General features: G+C 50.1%; 7 protein-coding genes across 7 annotated transcripts; 2 read left to right on the forward strand and 5 right to left on the reverse strand.

The window, feature by feature from the left end:
* Nucleotides 1–297: 297 nt before the first annotated feature.
* Nucleotides 298–3,361, reverse strand: HO133_004234 (uncharacterized protein; the record flags this gene model as incomplete). The annotated part of the gene is made up of 3 exons (XM_037295153.1): nt 298–860; nt 920–3,288; nt 3,342–3,361. 3 exons carry the CDS (start codon nt 3,359–3,361, stop codon nt 298–300), a joined length of 2,952 nt encoding a protein of 983 aa, XP_037157154.1.
* Nucleotides 3,362–3,979: 618 nt separating this feature from the next.
* HO133_004235 (uncharacterized protein) lies at nt 3,980–5,401 on the forward strand (the record flags this gene model as incomplete). Its single annotated transcript, XM_037295154.1, has 4 exons — nt 3,980–4,050; nt 4,108–4,157; nt 4,210–4,285; nt 4,342–5,401. The coding sequence occupies 4 exons, from the start codon at nt 3,980–3,982 to the stop codon at nt 5,399–5,401; spliced, it is 1,257 nt and encodes a 418-aa protein (XP_037157155.1).
* Nucleotides 5,402–9,275: 3,874 nt separating this feature from the next.
* On the reverse strand, nt 9,276–10,458 carry HO133_004236 (uncharacterized protein; the record flags this gene model as incomplete). The annotated part of the gene is made up of 4 exons (XM_037295155.1): nt 9,276–9,457; nt 9,601–9,993; nt 10,125–10,335; nt 10,378–10,458. The coding sequence occupies 4 exons, from the start codon at nt 10,456–10,458 to the stop codon at nt 9,276–9,278; spliced, it is 867 nt and encodes a 288-aa protein (XP_037157156.1).
* A 1,493-nt stretch (nt 10,459–11,951) lies between these two features.
* Nucleotides 11,952–16,740, reverse strand: HO133_004237 (uncharacterized protein; the record flags this gene model as incomplete). The annotated part of the gene is made up of 2 exons (XM_037295156.1): nt 11,952–16,397; nt 16,444–16,740. 2 exons carry the CDS (start codon nt 16,738–16,740, stop codon nt 11,952–11,954), a joined length of 4,743 nt encoding a protein of 1,580 aa, XP_037157157.1.
* Nucleotides 16,741–17,077: 337 nt separating this feature from the next.
* HO133_004238 (uncharacterized protein) lies at nt 17,078–17,905 on the forward strand (the record flags this gene model as incomplete). The annotated part of the gene is made up of 1 exon (XM_037295157.1): nt 17,078–17,905. The coding sequence occupies one exon, from the start codon at nt 17,078–17,080 to the stop codon at nt 17,903–17,905; it is 828 nt and encodes a 275-aa protein (XP_037157158.1).
* Nucleotides 17,906–19,159: 1,254 nt separating this feature from the next.
* Nucleotides 19,160–19,900, reverse strand: HO133_004239 (uncharacterized protein; the record flags this gene model as incomplete). The annotated part of the gene is made up of 1 exon (XM_037295158.1): nt 19,160–19,900. One exon carries the CDS (start codon nt 19,898–19,900, stop codon nt 19,160–19,162), a length of 741 nt encoding a protein of 246 aa, XP_037157159.1.
* Nucleotides 19,901–22,293: 2,393 nt separating this feature from the next.
* HO133_004240 (uncharacterized protein) lies at nt 22,294–25,318 on the reverse strand (the record flags this gene model as incomplete). Its single annotated transcript, XM_037295159.1, has 3 exons — nt 22,294–24,054; nt 24,271–24,610; nt 24,690–25,318. 3 exons carry the CDS (start codon nt 25,316–25,318, stop codon nt 22,294–22,296), a joined length of 2,730 nt encoding a protein of 909 aa, XP_037157160.1.
* Nucleotides 25,319–26,752: the final 1,434 nt, after the last annotated feature.

Below are 26,752 nucleotides of genomic sequence, written 5' to 3' on the forward strand. Positions count from 1 at the left end.
ATTGAACTTTCTTGGGGTTATATTTTCTTGACGATATAGATAGAGAGTGTGAAGGATCAAGGGATGGTATTCACCGTGCCAAGTTGTGGGTTGAGAGGGTTTCTAAGATAGCCGCAGTGGCTGGACGAGATCGGTCGAAGGGGGAGAGGAAGTATTGAGCGAGGAAACGGGATTACAAAACAGAGGAACTTTTCGCTGGCAATGTAGTTATGTTGTACAACGGATTGAATTCCATTCTGTTGATGGGAATCAGAGTCGATAGCAGGCTAGGATGATCGAATTCCGAGCACATCATCGCTAGCCATCCAAGACGCCACCCTCCTTCAGACTCTTCCAGAGATCCGGCTCGAGGAACTTCCCAACGCTAACGTCCTCACTGAGACCCTTCCGTCTCCTCGTCTTCAGCACAAAGTCTCGGGCCGTGGCCATCGCGCTCGCCATCTCCAGCGGCCTCGTCTTCACTTCTCGGTCCAGCGGATCTCCGGGCACGACGCTCCATCGGTCGAACACTAGACTCACCATCGCCTGGCCCTGCGTGTGGATCCGGACGTCGGTCTCGAAACCGAACGAGTCGATGACAGGCACAAGACCCCTGACGCCATATAGAGGCGTTCCGGCAATGGGACCGTCGGAAAGGACGTGGCCTCGCCGCCTGGAGAGAACGGTATAGAGTGCGGAGACTGAGTCGGCGGGTCCGGTCATGGAGACGGTGTAAAGAGGTTCGAGGAGGCGAGGGGAGGCGGTCAGGAAGGACGAGTAAAGAGCGCGACGGGTCGTGGGGATTATTTGGCCACCACCGCGGGAGATGCTGTCGGCGGCCAAAGAGATGTCGGTCAATTTGAACTTGGTATTGCGGATTGCTGTCACAATGAGTCAGCATGAGTCGCGGAGGAGGAGAGGTTAGTTAAAGTGTGCATACGTTCTTCACAAAGCGGGCCTTCTCTTGTGCCCCAGCTGAAACCTTGGCGGAGAGTGTCGCGAACCGTATTCACGAGCTTCTTGTCGACTTGCGAAGGGAGAGTGTCGTCTTGCAAAATATTGGGGCCCATCTCTTCGGGACCGAAGGCCCAAATACTTCTTGAAGCAAGCTTGTCCCAGTCGTACTTATCCTCGAAGAACTGGCCGACCTTCCGTATGGGATCTTTGATGTTGACTTTACCGCTTTCGATGTCTTCTGCTATACCGTCGTCCAGAGGTTCAGCGACCATGGTAATCTTGTTCTTCTTGTTAGGTGTAATGGCGTAGCACATAATGGCAGATGTCTCAACCACAGTCTCGCAGAACCGAGTCACTGGGTCCGATACTTTGAGCTCCATCTCCGAGTAAAGCCTGCGTAGATCATGAAGGACACAATCCATATAAAGCTCGCCTGTCCCCAAGATAACGTGTTCGCCTGATTCTTCGACCTTTGTTGTGATCAGAGGATAGCTTTTGTTCACCTTTCTTAGCCCATCCAGCATTTTCGGCAGCTCTGAAGGGTTGATGGGCTCCACAGCGACTTTGAAAACAGACTCAGTGAAATGCTTGACAGGCTTAAAAATGTACGCATCCTCATCGTCTGGAAGTCTTGGCGGGACTATCGTAGCTGTCTTGACGATGGAATTGTCAATACCACTCAGTAGGACCCAATTACCCGCTGGGACGCCACTTGTGGGAATGTTGTATCGCGACTCAGCGATCCAAGTATCTGATATAGTCGAAATGCTCATGTCTTCCTCGTCGTCTATCGTATAGCCCTCGCCTAGTACTCGGACCTGCTGCCCTGCTTTTGCGATGCCGCTCAGTACTCGGCCAAAAGAATAAAAGTGCTCAGCGTCCGGTGTGTTAAACAATTTTGTGACTTGAACAACCAAGGGGCCGTCTTGATCGCATTTGGCGATTGACGCGGCGGTCTTGGTATCCGTAGGCCCTGTATAGTAACGATCGAGCTTCTTCTGGGCTCCCTCCAACGGCGACGGGACATGCTCCACCACCATATCCACAAAGCCTTCAGCTCCGCCGAAAAATTGCTCGCAAACCATCTTGAGGAGGTCTTTGGCGTCGGTCTTATACTGTGAAGGCTTCAGAAAAATCCCCAGTGTTGCCAATGTCTCTTTTAGATCCTCTGGACTTTCGCTTATTGTATGAGAGTACAATTTGTATATTGGCTCCAGAACGAAATTGACAAATGTTCGTTTTGATCGTTCCTCTGTGCCTTTCCTTGTGAATGATCTCCGCTTTGGGTTGAAGAAAATGTCGCCCCACAATCGCACACCGAAGTCTTTCGCATTGACGTCTGGGTAGTTTTCTGCATACATCTTTGCGAAAGAAGGCAGCGTGAACATCCAGCCCATGCTGCTGCAAGCGAAAGCGACATTGCCCTTTTCCGGACTCAGCCTTCGCTTTCCTCCTTGACCAGGTAGTGTGTTCTCGATAACATTATTGACCTCTTCTATGACATGCTTAAGCTTAAAATATGCATCCGTGGGCGGCAGCTTCAGCTCGAGTATCAATCGGTCCATCTTGTTGACGACCAATGTGAGTGGAAGGTCCTCTAACACTGCATGTTTGATGATCTGCTCAGTATTGATCTGAACGCCTTCTACCACATCAACCACCAGGACAACTCCGTCAACAAGCCTTAATGAAGCTGCTACTTCGTCTACAAAATTGACGTGGCCCGGGGTATCCAGTATGTTGAGCAAATGTGACTTTCCGCGTGTTCCTTGCATGATTAGACTCATCGGTGCCGACTTGATTGAGATTCCTCGTGCTCGCTCTAAGATGTGGACATCTGTATATCTGAGCTGCTCGTCCCTCTTTCTGCCCGTTCTTTTCTCCTGCCTTTCGGCTATGTCATGTGTCTGGAGGACCAGCATATCCATCAAGGCTGTTTTGCCATGGTGTAAATGCCCCGCAAATGCTATGTTCCTGATCTGCTCCGGGAAGTTCATCATGTCCGTCATGAAGTCGCGCGCAAAGTGCACGGGTGGTAAATCTGTTTCCTGGACCGTGAACTTTTTCTGGACCACGGGTGCGATGATTGGCTGCGAAAGGGGTTGCGCATCCTCCTCTTGTACCATGGTCTCCACGCCTGGACCGTAGACCTGCTGCGCTGTAGGATAGTATTGCTTGTCCTCATGCAGCACGACGGCATTGGAGGGTCCATCCTCGTCAATCTCCATCAAAGCCTGGTCGTTGGACACATCCTCTTCGTCTGCCTCGTCCTCGTTGACGTAGGCGTCCCCAGTTGCGCCATGTTGCGACTCCTCCTCGGATTCTTCTGCCTCGCCGATGAAGTTGCCGAACCTAGAGCGAACTGTTAATATATCCTTTTTTGAACGTGAACGGCGAGCACTCACTCATCATAAAGGTCGTCCATTTTGGCTACAGCTCCCAGCAAATGAATTGAGGGTCGAGTGTGAGCAACAACGACATGAAATTTCTCGACTTCAAAAATGTGAAGCGACATGCGGCTCAACTACCTTTTGGCACGTGACCTTAGTCTTTTGGCTCCCGGCGCTAGCATCCCGTTCTTGCGAACCTAAGTTGGGAAAGCCCGAGGATTGGATTGGAGGCCGAGAGCCGAAAAAAGAACCGATGAGAATACTCAGGACGGTTTTTAGTATCCGGACACTTAAGCGTAATTGAGTAAGGTGGCCCAAAATCATTACTTTACAGCTTTCATAACGAGGTCGATTCCAAGGACACATTCAGGTACGAAGTTGTACAAATGTATCAGACAAAGATATTTTGTACCAAAATAAGGTCCATCAAGGCCTTGATTGAGAAGTTATTGTGGATGTGAAGAGGACGCGCTGTTTCCAACTATGTTAGTGTCCGGATATTAAAAACCGTCCTGAGTAAAGATTACTTAGGCATTGAAGCTCATAAACTTGCATCCCCGACTCGCATCACCGCTGCATTACTTATTCTCATTGCTCCGCCCTGACACCCATCATCACGTACACTACATTTAAATCCGTCTCATCCTACAAACATGGCTCCTCCCACAATGACTCCTGTATACATTGTTTCTGCTGTCAGGACCCCAATTGGACAATTCCAAGGGTATGTGCATGAGATGCGAACGGTTGGCTTCCCAACGTATTCTGACGTCTGATCCAGGTCACTTGCAAGTCAGACTGCCATTCAGCTAGGCTCTCACGTCATCAAATGTATATCCTGTCAACCTATGAGCACGCAATGAGCCAGGCCAACCCTTCACAGCTGCCTTAGAGCGAGTCCCCAATGTCAAGCCTGGAGAGGTCGACGAAGTGTACTTCGGCAATGTCCTCTCAGCAAAGTACACCAATCATCTCAGCTTCTTTTTCTCAAAGTTCCTCTACTGAACGCACCCAGCCTCGGCCAGAATCCTGCCCGCCAATGTGCCATCAACGCTGGCATGCCAAACTCGACTGTCTGCACCACCATAAACAAAGTCTGCGCCTCCTCCCTCAAAGCCATCATCCTCGCCACCCAAACGATCATGACCGGCAACGCCTCTGCAATCATAGCTGGTGGCACCGAATCCATGTCCAACGTGCCCCATTATCTCCCCACTCTCCGAGCCGGCAGCAAATTTGGTAATGCAACCCTTGTCGACGGCCTGCTGCGTGATGGCTTGACAGATGCTTACTCCTCCGAGCACATGGGTCTACAGGGGGAAGAGTGCGCCTCAGACCACGGGTTTGACCGTGCAGCACAAGATGCGTACGCAATCCGCTCGATACAAAAAGCGCAACACGCCACCAAAGCTGGTCTCTTCGCCCCAGAGATCGCACCCGTCTCCGTTCCCGGTCCTAGAGGCAAACCAGCAACCGTCGTCGATAAAGATGAAAAGCCTCAGATGCCACTCAACGAAGAAAAGCTTAAGGCAATGAAACCAGCTTTCAAAACTGATGGCTCCGGCACCGTGACAGCGCCAAATGCTTCTCCTCTTTCCGATGGCGCTTCTGCTCTCGTGATCGTTTCCGAGGAATTCATGAAGGAGAAGAACCTCACTCCGCTAGCGAAGATCTTAGGCTGGGGCGACGCAGCACAAGCTCCTTCAAAATTCACTACAGCCCCTTCCCTCGCGATTCCTAAAGCTCTCAAGCACGCTAGCACCGACATCAGCGAGGTCGACGCCTTCGAAATCAACGAAGCTTTCAGCGTGGTAGCTCTAGCGAATTTGAAACTGCTTGGCCTGAGCGAAGACAAAGTCAATCTACACGGTGGAGCTGTGGCGTTGGGGCATCCGTTGGGGTGCAGTGGGTCGAGGATCGTGACAACGTTGCTGGGCGTGTTAAGAGAGAAGGGAGGAAGGGTAGGGTGTGCTGGAATCTGTAATGGAGGCGGTGGGGCGAGTGCCATCGTTATCGAGAATTTGCAGGGCAAGGGAGAGACCAATGGGCACTCGAATGGGACGAACGGTGCATAGTGAGAGGACTGGTATTCCAACCCGTGTTCTTGAAAACTGCTAGACTTGCGGGAGATGGTAATCTTTCGCTGTTGTAGTAGAGCCATCTTTCGAAAATTGTCGATCATCAAAGACCAGCGTCGATGAAATTGGAGGTGCCATATGACCGTTGACGGTGGCCGACGTGTCGGCAGTGATACAATGCGGTTAGTTCGAAATTTCTTGGTACCTAAAATTGACGATGCGCCGAAGACATTCCTCTTTCACCTTGTATCGTGAGATCCCAATTGCCATGGAACACACTTTCAGCAAGTTTCCTTGCAGCAAGCTACGCATTCTCTCGTTTCAAGAGCATCCTTCCAATCCTTCCCATCATCCCGGATAGTCTTCGGGTCGCAAACACAGAAGATAGCGCAAAGATGGCCTATTACCTTATCAGGTGTTCTTTGTGGTGAGCCCCGACCCCTACATTTGAAACAAAAGCACTTGAGGACCGTTTCATGGGGTTCTTTTCATGTGTCTGACCGCTCAATGAGAGCTTCTAGAGCTATGGACTTGTATAGAACCTGGTTATGTGTGCTGTTTAGATGTGCTGTTTAGAGGCCTGCAGATTTGAGAAGAGGCTGATTTGGAAATAACCTGCAACTGTTTTTCAGCAGATGATGGTGGTGTTGTGTGGATATCGAGCCCGATGTAGTGCAGTGGTACAGCCCATTTCTTGAGGCGTGGCTGCATGCACGCTGCTATGGGGAAGTCACGCATTTCCAATCGCTACCTACATCATCTGCATAGCTGCAGAAAACTGTGCCCAAATATTTCAGCATGCCATCGGCCGGGTATCCGTGGTTACATCTGTGACGTGGAGCTTTTATCAGCCAAGCTCTACTTTTCTCTTGAAAAAAAGTCTCCCATTTCAGGAATTCTCATGAGCATCCAACTTTCAGCCTTGTACCACATATCACTCACTCAACGCAATCTCGATTTCCTTTCCAGCGTCTGCTTGCCATGGCGGATTCAGCTGGAATGATGTATGCTCTGGCGACAGTGTTGAGCATCTTGGCCATTGTCGCTATCATGCTGCGTTTTTACGCTAAACGCATAAAGCAGACTGCACTTTCATGGGACGATTATGCAATATTGCTTGCATTGGTGCGTCATTTCCTGCAACTGCGTCTAATATTGTAATAGAAGAACTAATGATAAAGTAGTTATTCACTATCGGGACTGCGATATGCATGTTCGTGGGTACGTCCTACTGTCTTCAGGCCTCGTCTGCCTTTTTTCTGACAATAGTCCACAGGGACGGCCATTGGTAATCTTGGACAACATACCAGAATCAGCCAAGACGGCATTATCCCGGTCTTTGACCATCGCTTGAGAGTCTTTGAACAGGTATTTTGGGAGCGCGTCGTCCTAAAGTATTGAATTCAAGGTGTAAACAGATTGTCTTTGCATCACAGCTCACCCAAACATTGACCTGGGGCTTCACGAAGCTATCTGTACTTCTTTTTTACAAGAGGTAGAAGACCCCTCGAATCCCCTTTCGTATCACCATAATTGATCAGTTCGCGCCAGAATTTTCAGAGGCAAAGTCTTTGTCATTTCGGTTTGGACTATGATTACGGTCTCATCCGTCTGGACCGTTGCCTTCTTCTTCGCCAACCTATTCCAATGTTGGCCCCTGTGGATAGATTGGACCAACTTTGGCTTCAACTACGCGAATTGTATCAATACGAACCTAATGTATCTAGCTCAGGCGTGGTCTGACTTTCTCACAGATTGTAAGTCGACTTCTCACATGCCCGGATCATGACCGTCTGACATGCAAATAGTCATGATACTCTTGCTGCCGCTTCCATGCGTGAGCTCCACGGCTTTCTGCTGTATAATTATCGCTCATAAAGGATTTTAGATATGGAAATTACAGATGTCGACAACGCACAAAATTGGCATAAGCGGCATGTTTCTACTCGGAGCGCTGTAAGTGGCCCAGCCTCAAGGCTGTTCTATCAGAGTTCCAAATATTCACGGAACGCAGGACCGTTGGAGCGGGAATCGCAAAGCTCGTCGTCTGGAACAAAATAGTCCAAGGTCGGTCGTGACTCCATGTTGGTGATGCAGAATGCTGATGCTGTTGTGTTAACAGAGCTAGATGTTGGTTTTTTGGATATCAGCTGTAAGGGCTCCTACTGAGTACGATTTTACTCTCTTTGACCAACCTCAAATCACAGACAGGAATACCCCGATGGTGTATTGGGCAATGATCGAATCTTCCCTGGGCATTGTAGGCGCTTGCCTCCCTATGTTCCGACCTCTATTTGCCGGTCTGTCCTCAAAGGGCAAGAGACGCGTTCAATCGCCGGAGCATAACGAGGAGGCTCTGGTGGTGTCCGAAACAAATGGCAATTGACGTCACCTGTTTGGGTCTTCGGCGGGTATCCCATGCCCTGGCACAGTGCTTATTCTCCGGTGCCGCCATTGGCGAAGCTTGGGCGAAGTGACAAATGAAACAAAAAACAGGCGGCAGTCGAAGCGGTACAAATCCTTGATGTGTCGATGAGATCAACACCAGTGGTGGTTTCCCTCGTTCTTCCATGTCTAGAATTCGATGTCATCTTAAACCTAAACGACAACTTTTCTGGCCACGATACCACATTTCGGCGCGAAACCAAAAAGTCATCGCCTCGGACTGCAAATCTTTTCCGACAGCATACCTGGGTCGCACTTGGAGAGTGTTCCGCACCACTGCCTCACAAAAATCCGCACGGGTAATGCTAAGACATTGTAATAGACTCAGTACGCAGACCCGACCTTTCGGGGCTGTGGACAATCTTTGTGGGAGCAAGAAGCGTCCGGTGAACTCTCCACAGCGAGCGGTCCGGAAGATCTCACACCCGCCCCCCATCAAAGTCGGCAAAGCTTGCCGTTGGATGCTCAGAAGCTCGTACATATATTGCTGGAAACACACAAATAAACCCCCGACTCCCCTTCCTGTCTCCTCCCAACACGTCAGTGGCTGAACAGTGGCAATCGACATCGCGACTCCCTTTTCCAGGGTGAAAAAAGGTTGCGCGTCCGAGAACCCTTTCCTGAACAACATGACCGCCACAATTAGACCGCGAGCGCGAATTACGGTCGGTGAGTGGTTCCAGCGTCGCGGTTGTCAATTCGTAAGCAGATGGCAAGTGTTTTGTTGCGAAAAGTGACGGATTTGCGAAGATCAGGTAGGGGGGTTTGTGGTGTTCTTGCCCGGGCAGACGACGAGAACCCCGTCTGCCAGGACAATTGGGAATACACAAGGAGAGGGATATCGAGACCGAAAGCGTCCATGTAACTTTGCGGGTTATTGGCCACAGAAAGTCTTTGCCGGTCATAGGAATGAATATGTAATATCGGTCTATATAAGAACAAGAAGACTATTATTACACATCTGTATACGTCTACGCAACCCCACCCAACCCGAAGAACTAACATGGCACGCACAGCCATTCTCCCAGATCAAAACAACACCAAAAATTAACATATCCACAAAACGCAATCACCCGATCGAAACTCCCCATTTCCAGATTATATCTACGTCCGTACGTACGTCCGTATCCCCCGACCAGGCCACGCCTCGTCACACAAAAATCCCCCCCCAACACGAACCCCAATCCCGCACCTCATCGTCCCCCCTTCCCCAACGCCCTACTACCAGCCCGTCTCTCCTCCCCCAACCCCGCACCCTCTCATCAAACCCCCAGCCCCAGGTTCAAACCCGCCACTCATCCACCTCTCCCCCAACGCCTGTGCCGCAGTCGCCGCGCGTGTGCGTCTGCGTGTGTACAGATCGGATGCCCCAACAACGGGTACTGGAGAGACAGCCACGGCCAAAGTCGACGGGGTGTGAGAGGGTTCAGTGGACGGCAGATGCCCTCTTGCCAGCCACGGCGGCGGCGTCGGTGTACACCTTGAGCGGATCGATGCTCCAGTACGTGTCGGCGTAGGCCTCGGGGTGGTTCCGGATGTAGTCCTGGGAGGAGGGGGCGGGGAGGGCGCATTGGGTCATGTGGGGCCAGACGCCGGCGGCCCGTTCGCCTGCACGGACGGAAGGAGGGGGGGGGGGGTTGATCAACTATGGGATGGGCACGGTGGGGGGAAGTGTGTGTTTGCTTTAGTCTGATAGTTTAGGGACGAGGGAAAGAGGGAGGAAAGTGGAAGGGGGGGGGGAAGAAACATACCGCAAAACGTGGTATCGAAAACGACCACATTCTCCCCGAAATGCTCATCCATATCGCACCCGTCCCCGCCCACCCACTGCGCCGTCGGGGAACCCCAGCCCGCCGGGTCCGGACCGTCGGACAGCGCGTCCGCGGAGACGGCGCCGGGGGGGAAGAACCAGACGTTGATTTGCTCGCTCGTCCACTGCATGGCGTCAACGCAGCCACCGTTGGCGTTGAGGCCGTCGCCGAAGGACGGGGGTCCGCCGGCCTCGACGCCGCTGCAGTCGGCGGACATCATGGTGCAGTTGGCGCTGGTGTGCAGGGTCGTGGCGTTGGTGGCTTGGTGGTTGACGCCTTCGATGATGTCGATTTCGCCGGTCGCGTGCGATGAGAATGATTGGTGGATTTTTTCTTATACTATGTAGGTTCGTTCGAAAAGAGGGAGTGGTATGGTGTGGGATATAAGAAGAAGAAGAAGTGGAGAGAATAGTAGTATACCGAGGGCCCCGTCATCCAGAAAGCGGGCCAAACGCCGCGGGAACTCCCGGGCATGTGCGCCAGGTCCAGGTTCACGAGCCCATGCGTGTACTGATTCCTGCTCGTGACGCGGACGCTCTCGCGGCCGCGGCCCGAGGCGATGTTCGAGGAGTCGGAGCGGATCGTCACAACGCCGTCGACGACGCCGGCGAGGTTTGCGGCCTGCGCGTCGGACGCGTCGAGATAGTTGACGTAGTCGTTGGTCGGGTCGTTTTCCTGGATAGTATGTCAGCGGCTCGAGTTTTACAGTGGAGGTACTTCGGATGGGGTATTGGGGGAGAGGGAACCCACGACATCGAAGGTAAACATATCGAAGAAGTTGTTGCCCGGAGTAATCATCTTGGAGGGAGTACGCAGCGGCGGCGATCTGGGCTAGCCCCGCAGCGCCAAGAAGGAGTGTGGGTGTCGAGAAATGCATGGTGATGGTACAGAGTAACGATATGCAAACAGACTAAAGGGATGTGGTAGAGATAGCTCTTTGTATGATTTGTGGCACCGAGACACAGTACAAACAAAAACTGAGACGTAATTGTCTATGCTTGACCGGAGGCATGATACACCGGCCGCATGAGGAGGAATATATAGACCTTGGCCACGACCATCTTGCACTTACGGTTCAGGGGAAGCAAGTACGAGAGCCGCCTTTCCTCTTCTTGCTTCCGGGAAAATCAACTATGCTTGATACGAGCAGTGTATTAGTCCAAATTTCGCGGCATGCAAATGGCAACTGTGGAGAATTTGCAATAGGGCTCGGAAGATCGGCCAATTTGCCAACCATTGGGACCAGATTGGCCAACTCTCCCCAGATGAGACGAGATATCGAAATCAGCGGAGCTAACCCAATCTGCCACAGTCGTCTTCTGATGTCATCCATTCTTCTTATTATTCTTCCATCATATCTATACACTGTGATATCCATCCGTGAAGAGGATATCACGGTAACGACATTTGAAATGATACTCCTTGTAGTGGTCCGAGATACTCCACGGGATCCTGTTCCGGTAGCAGGACAATTTGACCCCCCCCACCGCACTGTGCACACTCATTCAATTCTGTTGTGCCACTGTGGAGTATGCGAGATTGGTCATAGACAAGCGGGTAGACTGAAAGATGAACGAGATCAAGGATCTGTTGATGGGATTCCCAGATTCCAAACCTTGTCGTTGTTGACGACGTTTTCCACAGGTGCCACCAGTGCTGTCGCTTTCTGGTGCGCTTCTCTAAGATCATCTGGTGCGGTGATATCGGACTTGTATACGCCATCCGAGGGTCGTAAAGCACTTTGTCTTCTTGTAAAGGTGTGCTTTGTATCTCGACTGGGTGATAGACTAAGTCCTGGACAGAGAAGGGAGATCTGGCGAGGCACCTGATCACAGAGCCTTACTCAATCAAGCACATTCTCAGAGACACATCCTCATTCGGCCTTTGAAGCCTCTCGACTCTCCACTTCCCAGTTATCTTCCCGTTGAAGACTTTCTCGTCTCAATTGGGCTCGTCTGTCATATCGCTGTTAGGTTCTTGAGCTGTAATTCCTGCTGCGCCGCATCAGGTAACAAAGAAGAAGGACGTCATCTGGTTAATGACTTTTCTGCCTGAGTAAAAAATTGGAGCCGCTTTGACCCCAACGCCGTGCCGATTTTCGAACCTTGCCTTAAGCAGACCAGGATGGATAATACGACCTACAGGTACTGTCACGCAAAGGCAAAAAGCTGATGGTGCTCACACGGGCGAGATGAGCGGACAGACTCCAAGCGCTTGCGATGTAGACGACAGGATTGATACAAGTAATCGAACAGGGGGAAATATCGTACAGCATGAAGTGGCGCCAACGCTCACGTTTCTAATGGACACGCCAGGTCTGAACCAAGCCCTCCGGTCTGCCCGTCATCCTTGCTCCCTCCATCTTGCATCTTTAGCAAACAAGCACGATGGAACATGTGCCTGCATGAGAAGATCACGACCGCTCCATTTTCATCTACCCCACCTTCCTCACCGTTTCCATTATTCGACTCCGAGATTGCCATGGTGCCATCATCCCTAGTAACTCCTTTCCCTTTGCCGCGGTCTTCTCTCGATGAAGACCTTGGAGGCCTCTTCTCGACTTTCACTTGTTGTACCATCTCTCTCTCTGCGTTGCTTCTTTGCCAAGCATCCCAGATGTAGCCTCCAGCACCAGGGCCCCATACCCGCATGCCACAACCTTCGCACACTTGGCCTAGCGGCCTCCAGCCTCTTCTTTTCAGGCTATCCGCTTCTGTCACTTGCACGAATAGTTCTTTATCCAGCAGTCGATTTGCCAGTGAAAGCAGAGACTCCTCATACGAGTATGCTGAGAAGATCGCTCCAAGCACTGCACGCAAGTTTGATAAAGAAGGTGAGGACATTGATGCTCGGTCCAGGAACGCTCGGAGAATACGCAGAAAGGAGACATCCGTGCGACGAGCATCTTTAGTGTGAGGAGCGCTGGTGGCGGCAAGGAGAGCTGTGAACGTATCTTGGACGATGGTACGCAAATCCGTGATCATCTTTGGCGAATCGAGGTCTGTGGCGCTTCGTGCTCGCTGTGAAGCATCCTTTTCACTGATCCCTGCTGCACGGTCTTGCCTCTCTAGAACTTCAGTGACGTCCTTGGTAACCGCAACGACGGCGTCGATAAGATCTAACCAAAGCTCTTCGTCCGAAGATAACGCATCACGCAGAGATTTGGCACTCTTCGCTCGCGATAGGATCGGTTTCCTTTTTTCGACAGCTTTGGTCTGTCCTTGGCAGAGCCATACGCCCACTCGAGCATACTGTTGTACAGAGGCGATCAAGTCTCGTCCGGCCTCGGCAGTGTTACCTAAATCTGGACTTTCATTGACTCCGTCTATCAAACCGAGTAGAGCAGACTCCAAAGCGATGAGATGATGGGTAAGACGATCAATGGCCTCTCGGACTTTGCCTTCTCGTGCCATGAGTACTACAGCGGCGTCAACAACGCCGCTATCCTCCAGCGCTGGCAGGACTTCCTCCAAACGCAAATCACCGCTCTTGAGCTGGTCAACATACTTGCTGACATGAGACCGATTGAAGTCGCACATGAGTCGCACATATTGCTCTATGAAATCGCGCTGGCGACCGGTCGGTCGGTCGGCCTCTGCTCCCGGAGTAGATGGCTCAAGTACCGTCTGCAAATATTCGAATTGAGCGCCTTCGTCATCGCCGAGTGTATCTAGCAAAACGCTGTGAAGATCTGGGGCGTACGTATCGATTATGGATGCTGCTCTCTGGACATGGGCCGCAACGAGGTCATACGCATGCTCAACGATCACACCACGGATCTCGCTAATCTGTTTCTCACTCAGACCAGCGCTGGGTTTGAGACAGTCACCAATACAATCAAAGATGGCGTTTTGATTCTCGTAGTCTTCGAAGCATGTTTTCAGTAGATCAGCGAATTGTCGCTCCTGTTTATAGATCGACTTCAAGACTCGATAGAAGCGAGCTTTGGAGATCAAGGGTATCAGCGATGTTAGGTCTGGTGGCTGATACATCGAGAGCAGATACTCGACACTAAGCTGACAGTCATCTGCTACCTCGTTTGTTGGATACTGGCAAAGGCCGATAAGTACTCGATGGAGTACATGACCAGGTAGCAGGATAAATTGAGGAAACTTCGGAAGGTTACGGGCTATGAACATGTCAAGGTAAACGGTGTCATCAGATTCATAATTCGGAGGTGTCATTACTTCCAACAAAATGCTAACGATCCATTGTCGATTGACTGACAGACCGAACTTCTGCTCTTCTGTCAGCCGTCCGGGTGTTTCGTTGGCCATTTGGTCTTGAGGACCGTTCAAGAAGCTATCTTCAAACGCTTCATTCAGCATGCTGAGGAAACTTGGTGCGTCGAAATTGAGGACCCGTCGCAGATTTGGAAATGAGGTTGTAGACTCGGATTTCGACGATCGTGGGCTTCCCTGAGTTACAGGCCGACCTTCCCTACTGCCGCCAGAGAAGAAGAAGTGATAGATCTGAGCTTTCGCCAAACTTGCAGAGTCGTCAGGCATATCCTTGCCCGTGGGATATACACGACCTGTGAGTATGTAGGAGAGATATGGAAAGACCTTGGACGCGCTCGTCAATTCCAACTCTGCAAGAGACGGATCGACGTCTGACTGAGAGTTGTATTGGTGCTCGACCAAGATCAGTAGATCAGTCAAGATGGTGGTGTAATCGTTAAGGGCTTGATTCCATACATATAGCAGAGCATCGTAAAGATGGTTCTTCTTACATAGCGTGGTGATCTGATCAATGTCCATGGTTCCAGAGTCCAGATGACAGATCATCTCTTCGATACGCGCATTGAGCCCTCGCGCAGTGTAATGTCCTACTAGGTCTTTGATCACTACTGGAGATATGACACTGATTTCATCATCGACAATGTAGGGCTCAATGCTTTCGAGGAACACACTTTCAGCGTCTCCGTCCTGATACCAACTGTAGACGTCTTCGAATAAGAAGTCAGTATCTTCCATGCTGATGCAAGCTTTGATACAAGCGGATGCAAGCTCTTCGAGCTGCCTTTGGTCACCATTTCTCTGTTGGACCGTTCCGTTCTTTTTAAGTGTATATCGAAGGGATGCTGAGATCATCTCGGAGAGTTTCTCCTGAACTAAGCCGTGTCGCGTAGCATCATCCTCAGGAAGACCAACGGCTACCTTATTAGCTTCGCCGCTGTAGTAAGAGGTCGCTAATCGGATTGCGGCAATGTGGCTACCTTCTTCCATCAACGCCAGTAGTCGATCAGCCCAGTTGGAGAGTGTGCCGAAAGAGATTTCGTTGTGTCCTAAAAGAAACAGCCGGCCTTTGTAGGCTCTGAAGCTCATATAAAAAGCGTCGGCAACCACCCCATGCATAGCAGCGACCTCTTCATCTTCCAACTGATCAACGAGTTGATTAAGTTGGCCCGAGAACAAGTCAGCATGATAAATGTGCTTCTGGATTAGGTCAGAGGAATCTGTCACAACCATTGAGCTGTCTTCGAGGATAACCAGCTGTTGTGTGATTGTCAAGACTGCAAGCACAGATCGACTGAGCCATTGAACACCAACGATGGCCTCCTCGGCTTTCCACCTGCTGCGTGGTTTGAACTGGAGACTTGGGGGTTCCTCTTTCACAAGACTTGCTGAGGGTTCCATTTCGACTACCTCGAGGACTGTGAGAATGTTCGACCAGCAGTAGACGAGCTTGACCCTTGATGATGTCTCCATTGTAACCGGATCTTTTGTCTTTAGCTTGACACTTGGGAACCATGCCAAAGCAGCTGTCATGGCGCCATGAGCGGCCACCTCTTTAGGTCTTGGAGACTTGTACTGAGTTTGTGCTATGGGCGTGGTCGAAACGACGACTAACAGGTACGGTGTCAGCATGGCTATTAGTCCTAAGGAGTCCGCACCATGCTCTGCATTCCCCAAGGGCAAGGGAGAAAATGCCAACACAGAGCTTGGCTTCCTTTGACGGTCAGCACCTGATGGTTTATCGGGGTACCGGCCAAGTATCCGAGTCGTCTTGACAGAGCGCGCTACCATTCCCATTCCCCTCGTGGCCAAGTGAGAGAATGCCATTCCTTTGTCATCAGCTGAAGCCAGTGCGGTGTGTCGCATTCCCAGAAAGCCAATGTGAAGGATGGCAACATCAAGAGTATGCCCGTCAACGTTCGGAGCTCGACTCCTGTCGATTGGAGGGATGTGTAGAAAAGGCTTCGCAGGCCTCGCAACCTCCCAAGTGAAGATGCTTCCAGAGGCGTGTCCGCCAGCGATAGTAGAGTGATCTGCAGATATGCTGATAGACGTAATAGACCCAGACTCAAAAGCTTTTGTGCCCAGACCAATGATGGATTTGAGATTCTGATTGTAGTCGAATACCAATATTATGCCTTTCGACGTTCCTATCGCAATTGAAGCAGCTATAGCTATGCATGTAGGCCGCCCAAATTTACGTTTCCCAACCTCAGAGAATGCTTCACCCGTCATCTTTCTAAGCTTGGTCCACCTGACAACTTCCCAGGGTGCCTGTGGTGACTCAGCAGATCCATCGTTCTGTATCGAGAAGGCCGTCGAGGACTGCCGTGAATGCGCATTGAGGAAGGCTGGTGAAGAAGCTCGAGGTGAGCCCAGTGGAGAAGGGGACAAGCGAGCTTGAAACCGCTTATCAAAGGGCCGTAGAGATGGTGTTGGACTTCGGCCATAGTTGGATATACGGAACCCTCTGCCTGGAGTGGACGACTCGATAGAGCCCTATGGCAGTCAGAAGATGGTCTGCCTTGAACACGTGAGGTCTTACCTGCAGAGAAGGAGTGTCGTCCGGGATTGAAAGGGACTCATCAGCACTTGATGGTCTTTCAGGAACCGGACTCGAAGTCTGCAATGGCCCAAAGTCTTCGCGATCGAGCTCATTGTTGGAAGCCAAGCTGTCATCCTCCTCTTCAAATCCGTTTGGCTTACTCGACTTGGGTGTTAGCAACTCCTCTTCCTGCGTCTGTTCGTTCTCATTATCCTGCGGCGTTTCCTCGCGGGTGCTATGGTCATCATCTGTCAATTCCAATGGACCATCCTCGGCCTCATCCTTTGCAGCGCTCATCGGAGCCTCTGGACCCTCATGTCTCCAACAGCTAACACCAATACCGCTTCAGCATTGCTGTGCTTCACAAGACACTTCCATGTGGAAGACAGTCGATAATCATGAGCAGCAGAACAACAACGCTTATACGTTACAGTGGCCGTCTGCCGATCGAGGGCAATATAGGCTGACATGGATGGTCTTCGAAAGGGCGCCAAGAGCCAAGACCTTGGCAAAGTTCCGCCATCTGCAAGTCGTCGACTGCCTCTTGAGGCTTTGCGCCGCTCCACCTCGCGACTCTCACAGTCCCTATCTCTGTGTTCTCTAAGTCTATGTGTGACATCTTTCTCGATATAATATGGCCTCAGTCGGCCCAGAGCTCCCACCTCATCTTGCGAAGCGCAAGCGTTCAGAAGAGGCATATGACACTGTAGACGTTCCGCATAAGCGACAACGCAGCTCATCTCCCCACACAAAAACCCGCCGTGTGGTAGGCCCTGCAGCTCCACCAGCCCCCCTTTCAGAAAGACCAACCACGCCCCAAGGGTCAGATGCAGATAGCAGCGACTCGGACGACGATTTCGGGCCCTCCCTACCCCCCCCGCCAGGCTCAATACGTCAAGAGACAGAAAGGAAGCGCCAGGAAGCGCTTGCTGAGGACGAAGCAGCTCGGGAAGCCTCCAAAAGGCCTCAGCGAGAAGAATGGATGCTCTTGCCCCCAAAACAGGATGACTGGTCCGCTCGCGCTGACCCCACTAAACTCAAGAATCGCAAATTCAATACAGGGAAAGGCTCCAAAGCTCCAGCTCAGAAAGGTGGCAGTGAGAACACACTTTGGACAGAGACGCCAGAGCAGAAGCGGCAACGTCTCGAAGACGAAGTGATGGGCGTGAAGAAGCCTGCGCAGCTGGGGCCCGAGGATAAGACGGACAAATGGAGGGAGGAGGAAGCGAGGGAAACAGAAAGAAGGATACGGGAATACAACGAGAAAAATAGGAACACGTCGCTGTACAATGAGCATAAGAAGGTCACGCCGAAGGAGAAGGAGGATGATCCGAGTGCGAGGGCGTTTGATAAGGAGAAGGACATGGGAATGGGGATGAAGATTGGACATGCGCAGAAAAGGGAGCTGCTCAACAAAGCTAAGGACTTTGGATCCAGATTTGAGAAGGCCAACTACCTATGAGGGCTATGCATCCAGCGAAGGCGACATCTAGATAAAACTCATAAGTCTGAAGGTGAACAAAAATTTCCATACGAGATAGCTAAGATCCCATCATGCAGAATTACAGTCTACGATAGGTAAGAGTTGCTCCAACCAAAGAGAAAACTCCGTGTCCATCTGCAACATGATAATCATCTATCTCAAGGCATGCATACTACCTGAGCCTCCCTCATCTGCCTGGATGGGGCCAGAGAAGAGAGCCCCCATTTGCTTTAGGCTCTGGTCACGTCGCTCGATCTCCGCCATCATGTTGCGAGCTTCTCCAGCACTGTCGCGAGTTTCCTGTTTCAAGCTTCCATGATTCCGTAAGAACTCAAACCTTTCCTTTCAAAACTCCGTCTCTCTTTACTGAAACTCTTGGGGATTTCGCGCAGACAATGAACGTGGGGATGAAATAAGTCCGCGGGGGCCATGTGCTCTTTCGCTGCATCGTGATAACGATCCGGCCGGCAAAGATGATCCACGTGGCAGCTGCAGGCATATTGTGGTCGATATCTTCGTCTGTTCTTTCTTTCTTTCTCGAGCGTGTGTCGCAGAAACCACAATGGATAATCCTCGAAGTTTATAATTTCTTATTATATAAGAATATATATATATATAGTATCAAAAGTATACAGTTAATGATATTCTATAGTAGAGAGAACTATTCTATACATTACGGCGTAGAAAATTCTCGCGCTAACTCGATGTAGCGATAGCGTACATTGCGGGAGGAAAGGTTTCAGCATTTCAAGTGTCTTATCTTTCAAAGGAACTTGCTGATGGGCACAAACTTCCAAGGCCTTTATAAAACCTTGAAGAACGTTGGTTAAAGACTATCTGGAATAAAAGAGCCAAGTGCTGATCTGACGGCCCTAATATCAGCATCTTAGAATGTCCTTAATGATGTCAATGATATTCTTGCGAGATCTGCGAGATGGAGCGTGAAGTTATCTGGCTTGAAAGGATCGGGCAAAGGCATTTAAAAAGGTATCCTGGTACCGATTTGTAGCAATGTAAGTCCTGAAGAATTCTTGCGGAAACTTCCATCGAATTGTCTCTGTTATTGAAGACTGTAGAAGTACATACAAAAGTCCCGCCCAACCAACAAACCATCACCGTCAAAGTAACTAGAGCCATTATACATCGCAGTGGCTTATGAAACCGCGGCGCTAACACAAAAAAGCCAATTCACCCTCGTCATTGGCATTCCCCTCGGCCTTTAGCATTCAGAGCCTAGTACGATGCTGCCGATCTTCTCATTCTCTTAAACGCTTTCTCCGTAGGGACCCATTTGACCCGGCGCCCTGTGCTTGTCTCTTGGATGTATATCTTGTCGAACCATTCTTTCTCAACGATTTGTATCACCCTGCGCATTTCTATTTGCGCATGTGGCTTGCCTCGGAAAATCATCCCGAGAGACCTTTTATCTTGCATCAGCATTTCTGCCAAGTCCTGAAAGTCGCCATGGTGGATCATGTTCTTCAATCCGCTGTGACAGAAATCGTTTCTGTCGGCGTAGGCGAGTATCTGGTATCTAACCAAATCGAAGTCGTATCCGAGCCTGGCTGCAGCTTTAACTACGTCGTCCAAGTATGGGGTGGGAGCAATCGCGAGTCGACGAGCCTCTCGCTCTGCTTTGGTGCGTTCCTCTTCTTTGATTCGCTCAGCGACTGCCTGCCAGTCAAGCCTCTCAATCTTCCATATTATATCTTCCATTCCTTCTGCTTTTAGAGCCGAACAGGTGTATGCCAGGTAGTCTCCGTATTCGGCCTTCAACCTTATCTCTCCCATGGCGTTCAACAACTCAACAAGAGCGCAGCATAGTCCCTCCCCTCCATGCAGTTTTTCATATCTGGATTGCATTTCGCCATCTAGAATTTGTATCTCCTTTGCCATCTTCTTTCCTGTGAACGGGGCCGCGTGTAGCATAACAGAGCATCGCTCCTTCCACCAGTTAATAATTAGTTGTCCCATTCATGAAAAACACGCGTCAATGCACGCATAGGGGCCCACATAGAGTGTAGATAGTGGTTGGGCCGTCTCACGCCGGGGATAGCAAGCCTAAATAGGCCTAAATAGAGGCCTGAACAGGCATATTTCTCGTACCCCAGCGCAAGAAAACTCCCATGCCTATGGCATAGACCTGGAGTGGAATGATAGCTAGCGGTGTACAGGTGTGGGTGGGTGGGACAAAAAGTATGCAATGGCTCTGAAAGAGACGAAATCGAATGAAGAGCCATTGACAGGTGCAAAACAGGTGGCTATATAGCTCGTACTGGACACCTGTCCCCAACCCCTTGCAGGGGTACCGACAGGGCCATGAAACAGGGACATGTCATGTGACCCACTAACCCCCAGTCCCACTGTGGCGAACCGCATCGTTCTTGGAGTGATGTTTCTATTTTGTCCGAGCTTGTTTCCGTATGTGATCCTAGCTTTCATGCCGAGAGCGTCAAGTCGCCCTGACGGGGGCGTGGGGAAGGGTGGATTGTATGGGCTTCCCGGGTGCGATTGTGATGCGTGGTGTATGTGTATTGATGTGGAGGGACAGCTGTCAGGTAGGGAATATGATCTGAAGTTCGTGCTAAAGTACGCCATTGACAGAAGGTCTTATACACAGCAGTACAATTGATTGATGGTGGTTTGGTCTGTGAGTCACTTGAGCAGAAAATTCTTTTCGAGCAAGAATTTACTTACATTTAAAGAACCGTTGCCAAGAGCGTGGATTTGCGTCTTTCATTAATGAGTCTAACGTTGGCGAATGAGCTCAGCAGGATATGATAGACTCAAACCAACGTATACTTGCTTTTAAGATGACATACAAGACGGGTGTGAAAGAATAAGATAGTAAGAATTAGCTCGTGTGAGTAGAAGAGAATAATGAATTGAGATAGAGGAAGAATTCGAAGGATTCTTAAAGATCTAGTTAAGTGAGCTATATATATATAGCTAGCAAGAAAGACCCCGTAGGAAGCACCTTCCGACTGTGTGTGGGCAAATCCGAGTACGTCACGCTTTCCTCGACTGACGACTGACAGTACAGATCTAATTCTACCCCTTTCCCAACGTGCCATGCTTTTTTCTTTAGCAGAGACCCCCCCTCCGGCTTGTTGGGACTTGGGTCTGGTGCTGCGGTCTCGACTTCTGTCCCTGTCTTGTACCATGTTGCTTGCCATTGGCGGAGATGGCTTCATGCGCACTCTACATGAGATTTCTATATTTGCACTCTACCAATTTAACGCTTCAGCCACCCAGTCTAGGTCTATGCCACTGGATCTAAAGCATGGGACTATTGCTGCAAGTCAGACGGGATTCGAAGGAATCTAAAATGGTGGCCAACGAGAAGTGGAAAGTGCTACATAGATGAAGAGGAAGGTCCACAGCGGTAGAGGCAGGGCAACCACGGTCATAATAGATTAGCCTAAAAAGCTTAACACGATTCTAGACCAACGACAGAGGGAACGGGGCAATGATTTCTTGATGCTCAGAATCGTACTTCAGGTTCAAGAAACAGCCATGCTGAGTCCAAATCTGGCCAAGAAAGTGATGATATCGAGAAAGAGAAGAGATCTCTCTGCTGCTGCACCAATGCCGGCGAAGTAGATGATGGGATGACAAGCTCCTGAGAAAAAGGAAATCGATGAAATCCAGGAACACAAACATCGGCGTGATGCATTGGTAAATACGTGCACGAGTGTATGGACACCTATTTGCAGTACTCAGCACTAGGAAGGTCTTGCTGGTCAGGAATGGCCGATCAGATCCGTAATTGTCCCAAACATATCGAACAAGCTGGCCGGTCCCGGGTCAAACTTGCCCACTCAGCGCCCTGCGTGATCGGCCTGGTAGCTTAGGTCTTGTAGGCCCACTACCGAGCTCGTGAGCCCTAAGCCGACGGTAAACCCAGTCTTGAGCATAGTGAAGGCCGTTCTGCTCTTCCTATTGGCGGCCTCCTCCTCCTCGAGATTTCTCCCTAGAGCTTACCGTTCATTCCCGAAACTTGGGTGGGGCTTCACCATGGTTAGGCTTCGTGAAGATGGTGGTGAGAATGGCGGGTGATAGCGTCGAAGAGAGTCAAGTCGCGGCCCTCGTGGGGTTTCTTGACTAGCTAGCTGGAAATTGGGATATCAATTGTGGCATTACCAATCTACAAGCTTCTTGATCTCAATGGTCTCTAAGTTCTTTCCCCAAAGTCCGAACTTTCTGGCATTGTCCATGGCCGGCAAGAATCCACCGTCGCAGATACCCAGAGCTTCCTCTGCGGTTTCTCTCGTCCAGATTCAGTGTGGACCTCCGAATAGACCCCCGGAATGACGAGTAGGGCAGAGGTATTCCTTGGTATATTTTGTCCGGTGTTTTGATGATCTCTAGGCAACGACTGTGTCTTCATTGCGCCACCCTTCCAGTGTATCTCTCGCAGTAACAGTATCAGGATGATCAGAGCCCAATGTCTCCGCGCGACGTTGAGCGACTTCAGACATCATATGCACCGCTTTGCTCGTCTGACCCTGGTAGAGAAGAGTATGCGCCAGGCTGGCCATGCTGATCAACGTGGAAGGATGTTCCTCTCCAAGCACCCTCTTCGTCGTCTCGATCACTTGTACTTCCAAATCTAGGGCCTCCGTCCACCGTTTCTGATACCAGTATGTAACTGCCAAGTTGCTGATACTGGTCAATGTATCTGGATGGTCCTCTCCCAACACCCTTTTCCTTGACTCTATAACTTGCATATCCAGCTCCTCAGTCTCCTTCCACATTCGTTGATTCCTATAAGTGGATGCGAGATTCATCATACTGATTAGTGTATCCGGATGGTTCTCTCCTAATATTTTTTTCTCCGTGTTGACAACGAATACATCCAGCTGTTCGGCTTCTTTCCACCGTCCTTGCGCTTTATATGTCGATGCTAGCTGGCCCATGCTACTCAAAGTATCCACATGCTCTTCCCCGGACACACTTTTCGTCGTGGCAATGATCTGCAGCTCTAGTTCTTCGACGTCTTTCCACCGCTTTTGGCTTCTGTATACTGATGCCAAATTGGCCATGACTGTCAGCGTAGCAGGATCCCTCTTTTCCAAAAGCTTGTCGGTCGTTTTCAGGGCTTTCACATCTAGCTCCTCGGCCTCCTGCCACCGTCCTTGAAATCTATATATCGATATCAAATGGAGAATACTGAATAGCGTGTGGGGGTGTTCGTTTCCTAACACCCTTTTTTCCGCTTCTATGACTCGTACATCAAGCTTTTCAGCCTTGGTCCACCGTTCCTGGTTCATGTATATTTCCACTAGATCGGCCATAAATTTTAAGGTATTCGGGTGCTCTGGGCCTAGCACCCTTGTGCTTGTCTTTATGACCTGCATTTGCAACTCTTCGGCCTTTTCCAATTGCCCTTCAACCCCATAGACTGATATCAAGTTCGCCATGCTATTCAGCGTATCCGGGTGCTCCTCTCCCAACATCCTTTTTCTCTCCTCTGTAATCTGTGTCCCCAGTTCTTTGGCCTCTTCATATCGTCCTTGATATTTATATACCGTCGCCAGATTACTTATACTAACCAGCGTGTCTGGGTGCTTCTCACCTAGCATCCTTTTCCTCATTTCCAAGACTTGTACGTCTAATTGCTCGGCCTCGTCCCACTGTCCATGTTGCGAGAATATTGAAGATAGTTGGCCTGTCAGGAGATCAACGACTCGATGACCATGTCCCAGTCCGGATTCTACATCTGAGATCTCTCTCCGATATTCCAGCTCGATTTCGTCAAGACTTTCTTGTCCACGATAACTCTGAGCAAGATCGATCCTCTGGATATGACCCTTTCTGTGCATCCTTCGGTAAATGCTCTCATGGAAATGTAGAGAGTCTTCCCCGCGTCTGAATGAATCAAGCTCACTATGGAAGTCCGTCTCATATTGCTTACAGTTTTCCAAGAGTTTGTGTGATCGCGTGCTGTCTCTTGCAGTACCGAATCCGATCTCATAACAGAAAGCGCACTGGAGTAGGATGTTCTGTGATGTGAGATCGTTGTCTTGCCGGTTTTCCAAAACAGACACTCTTTTCAAGAAACAGTCGGCTATATACAAGCGTACCCGATAATCGTTCTGGTAAAATTGAAACATTGACGGTATCATCTGAATCAATGTTAGATATGGGTACAGAAGGAAAAGTCAAATCACACCTGAAAGTTTACACTCGTCAAGTCAAGGCAGTCAGGAAAAAGCCCAGTACGAGCGCTGCTCACAGTCCTAGTAATTGTCAGTCTCCTTTTCAAACAGAGCGCAACCACTTTACTTTTCTGGGGCCAGAAGGCATTGTAGGTATCTGAAATCCGAGCAGCGAGTAGCTACATCGCTTGTGAGGGTTGCGTCGAAAAAGTCGATCAGGTCGACCTCCTGGTTTTCGGACGCGAGTTGGATCACTTGATGTGCAAGGGCCAATGCTCCAGATGCTGCGCTTAAGTCGCTTATGAACTTGGAGTCCGAGTCTTCTTGCGTACTGTAGCACAACAGCCATAGTACCAGCATGCCGAAGGAATAGATGTCCATTTTCGTTGCTTGTGCAGACGTGAAGCCGCGGTGATGCCATTCCGGGGCAGCCCAGGGTCGAGATCTAGGCATATGGATCAAGTCGATTGGCGTAGCGTATTGGGTAGAATATCCAAAGTCTGCTACTTTGGCGGTGTAGCCCCTGGAAGTATTATCAAAGATCAACGTATTCTGAGGCTTGATGTCACCATGAATGATATCTGACGTATTGTTATTATCACAATCCATAGATCGTAGACAGAGACGTGCTATTTGAATGCATGTCTGCCACTGCCTTAGCAACGGCAGTACACATCTCGAGTCTCTCCGTGAAACCAAGCTGCTTTCCTGCGTCATTCATCATGAAGCCACGTAAATCTCCATGATTTGTCTTCTCGAACACTAGAACTGGCACGATTCCCCCCTTTGCGGATTGGATTGGCCTGTCTCTGGAGACGCTTTCCCCTTCTCCGGAGAAGACTTCCCAACATATTCCCTCAAGTTGGATGATGTTGGGGTGTTGGCGAATCAATGGATGACCCAAGATAGAGATCTCAGCTATCAAAGATGGTAGTATTCGACCCTCAAGTTCGTCGAATTCGAAGGAGGATTGGAAAATGGGACGCTTGAACGCAAAGCTTGCTTGCAAACTCATCGAAGCTTCTCGTATCTCAGCCGTTGCGCCCCGGCCAATACGGTCTAAACCTGGCTGCCAAGTGATCGGAAGAAAGTCAATTTCGAGTTTCTGAGCTACTCCGAGGAAAGTCATCAAATCGTAGCGAAAGTCTGCTTTCTCTGGAGTGGCGGATTCGAAGTCATATCCGCAACACGAGTACTGGAATCTCGAAGTCTTGAGAGTATAGTCCTCCATGGCCGGTAGCATAGGTTGAAATCGTGATCACTGGGTATTGATACGGAGGTGTTGGAAGATCCAAAGAAGAGCGACTGCGGAGTAAGGTAGACTTCATGAGCCGAGGGATATTAGAAGTAGGACATCTTGAGAGCCATAGGCTAACCACAATTGGGACTAGTCTGGCAATCTTCGGTTAAAACCATCATTGGCCACACTCACTCTCCAGGAGATCGTTCTCGAAGGTACATTTGGTATCCTTCATCTTTTTCAAAATCGTAATCGTGATGGAAATACCGGCACAGCGAGGGAATAACTCTCACGCCTAGGACTTCCGGTGCAGACCTCGGTAGCACGTTGGTGGGTACTAGGTAAACAGGCAACTTTTGATCAAAATCGTAAGAGGAAGAATTGCAGAAGGGGTTGAGCGGATTCAGCTAGTTCTGACGTCGCATCCCTTGGAAGGTCTAGACAGAAAAGATGACCCGGAGCCTCAGTTACGTAAGTAGCAAGCTTTGCATACAAGAGCTAGTATGTAAATAGTCAGCTTGCGCCGCCCCCAGACCAGTAAATTCAACCAAGATGAAGCCCCGTCGAAGTCCCAGTTGTTGATGCTCTGCAAGTCCAATCGCGTGGGAGAGCCGTCCACGCAGAAGTCCGAAATCAGAGAGGCCAATCAGTGAACAGCCGTAAGAAGTGTCAGTTCTTGCATTTTGCTGCGTCTCTTGAGCTCTCCTTCTCTTACAGCTTCGTCTTGGCTTTGCTCTTAAGGAAGTTTTCCATCCAAACTTTTGTTCTGTCACGCCACTCTTTGGATATAACAAGGCGGTTCCCTTCTATTTCACTTTTACCTCTTGCGCTTTTTTCCATCTCTTTTCTTCCGTCTTGATTTCACGCCTTAAACCACTCGCCCAGCCAACCAACAACAGTCTCCGCACATTGGCCTGGCCACTCGAACGTAACCAAGTGGCTACCACGGTCAAATCCAACATTTTTCACCTTCCCAGCTTTCACAGCACCGCTGCCCCCTATCCCTATACCCGTTGTTTCCAATTCCTTCCCATTGAGCGCAGGAGTCGACATTGGGCTTCTCTGTGGGAATACATATAACACACTCGGCCTTGGGAGAGGTAGATTATCAAGTGTCAAGACTGTCTCAGCGCGATAAAACGGATGCGTTTTCAGCGTGCTAGGATCCGTGTCAGGATAGCGCACGCGGTTCTCATGAAATAAACCCTCGTTTGGGTCGGTGGCGAGTGGGGAGATGTATGACCGAATGTAGGTCCAGGATTCTTGGTATTTGGCTGTTGTCACGGCGATATTGGCCTCTCCTTCGCTTTGCTTTCCATCCTCTGAATATGCCTGAAAGGTTTGCTCTCTCAGCCCGAATCGTAAGCATCTCTCCGATACCCTTCGGTCTCAACTTCGACGGAGTTTACTTTTCCAGAAAAACTC

The sequence above is a fragment of the Letharia lupina genome, assembly GCF_014066315.1.
Source record: "Letharia lupina isolate WasteWater1 chromosome Unknown contig_2, whole genome shotgun sequence".
In the NCBI taxonomy this organism is placed as follows: Eukaryota; Fungi; Ascomycota; class Lecanoromycetes; order Lecanorales; family Parmeliaceae; genus Letharia; species Letharia lupina.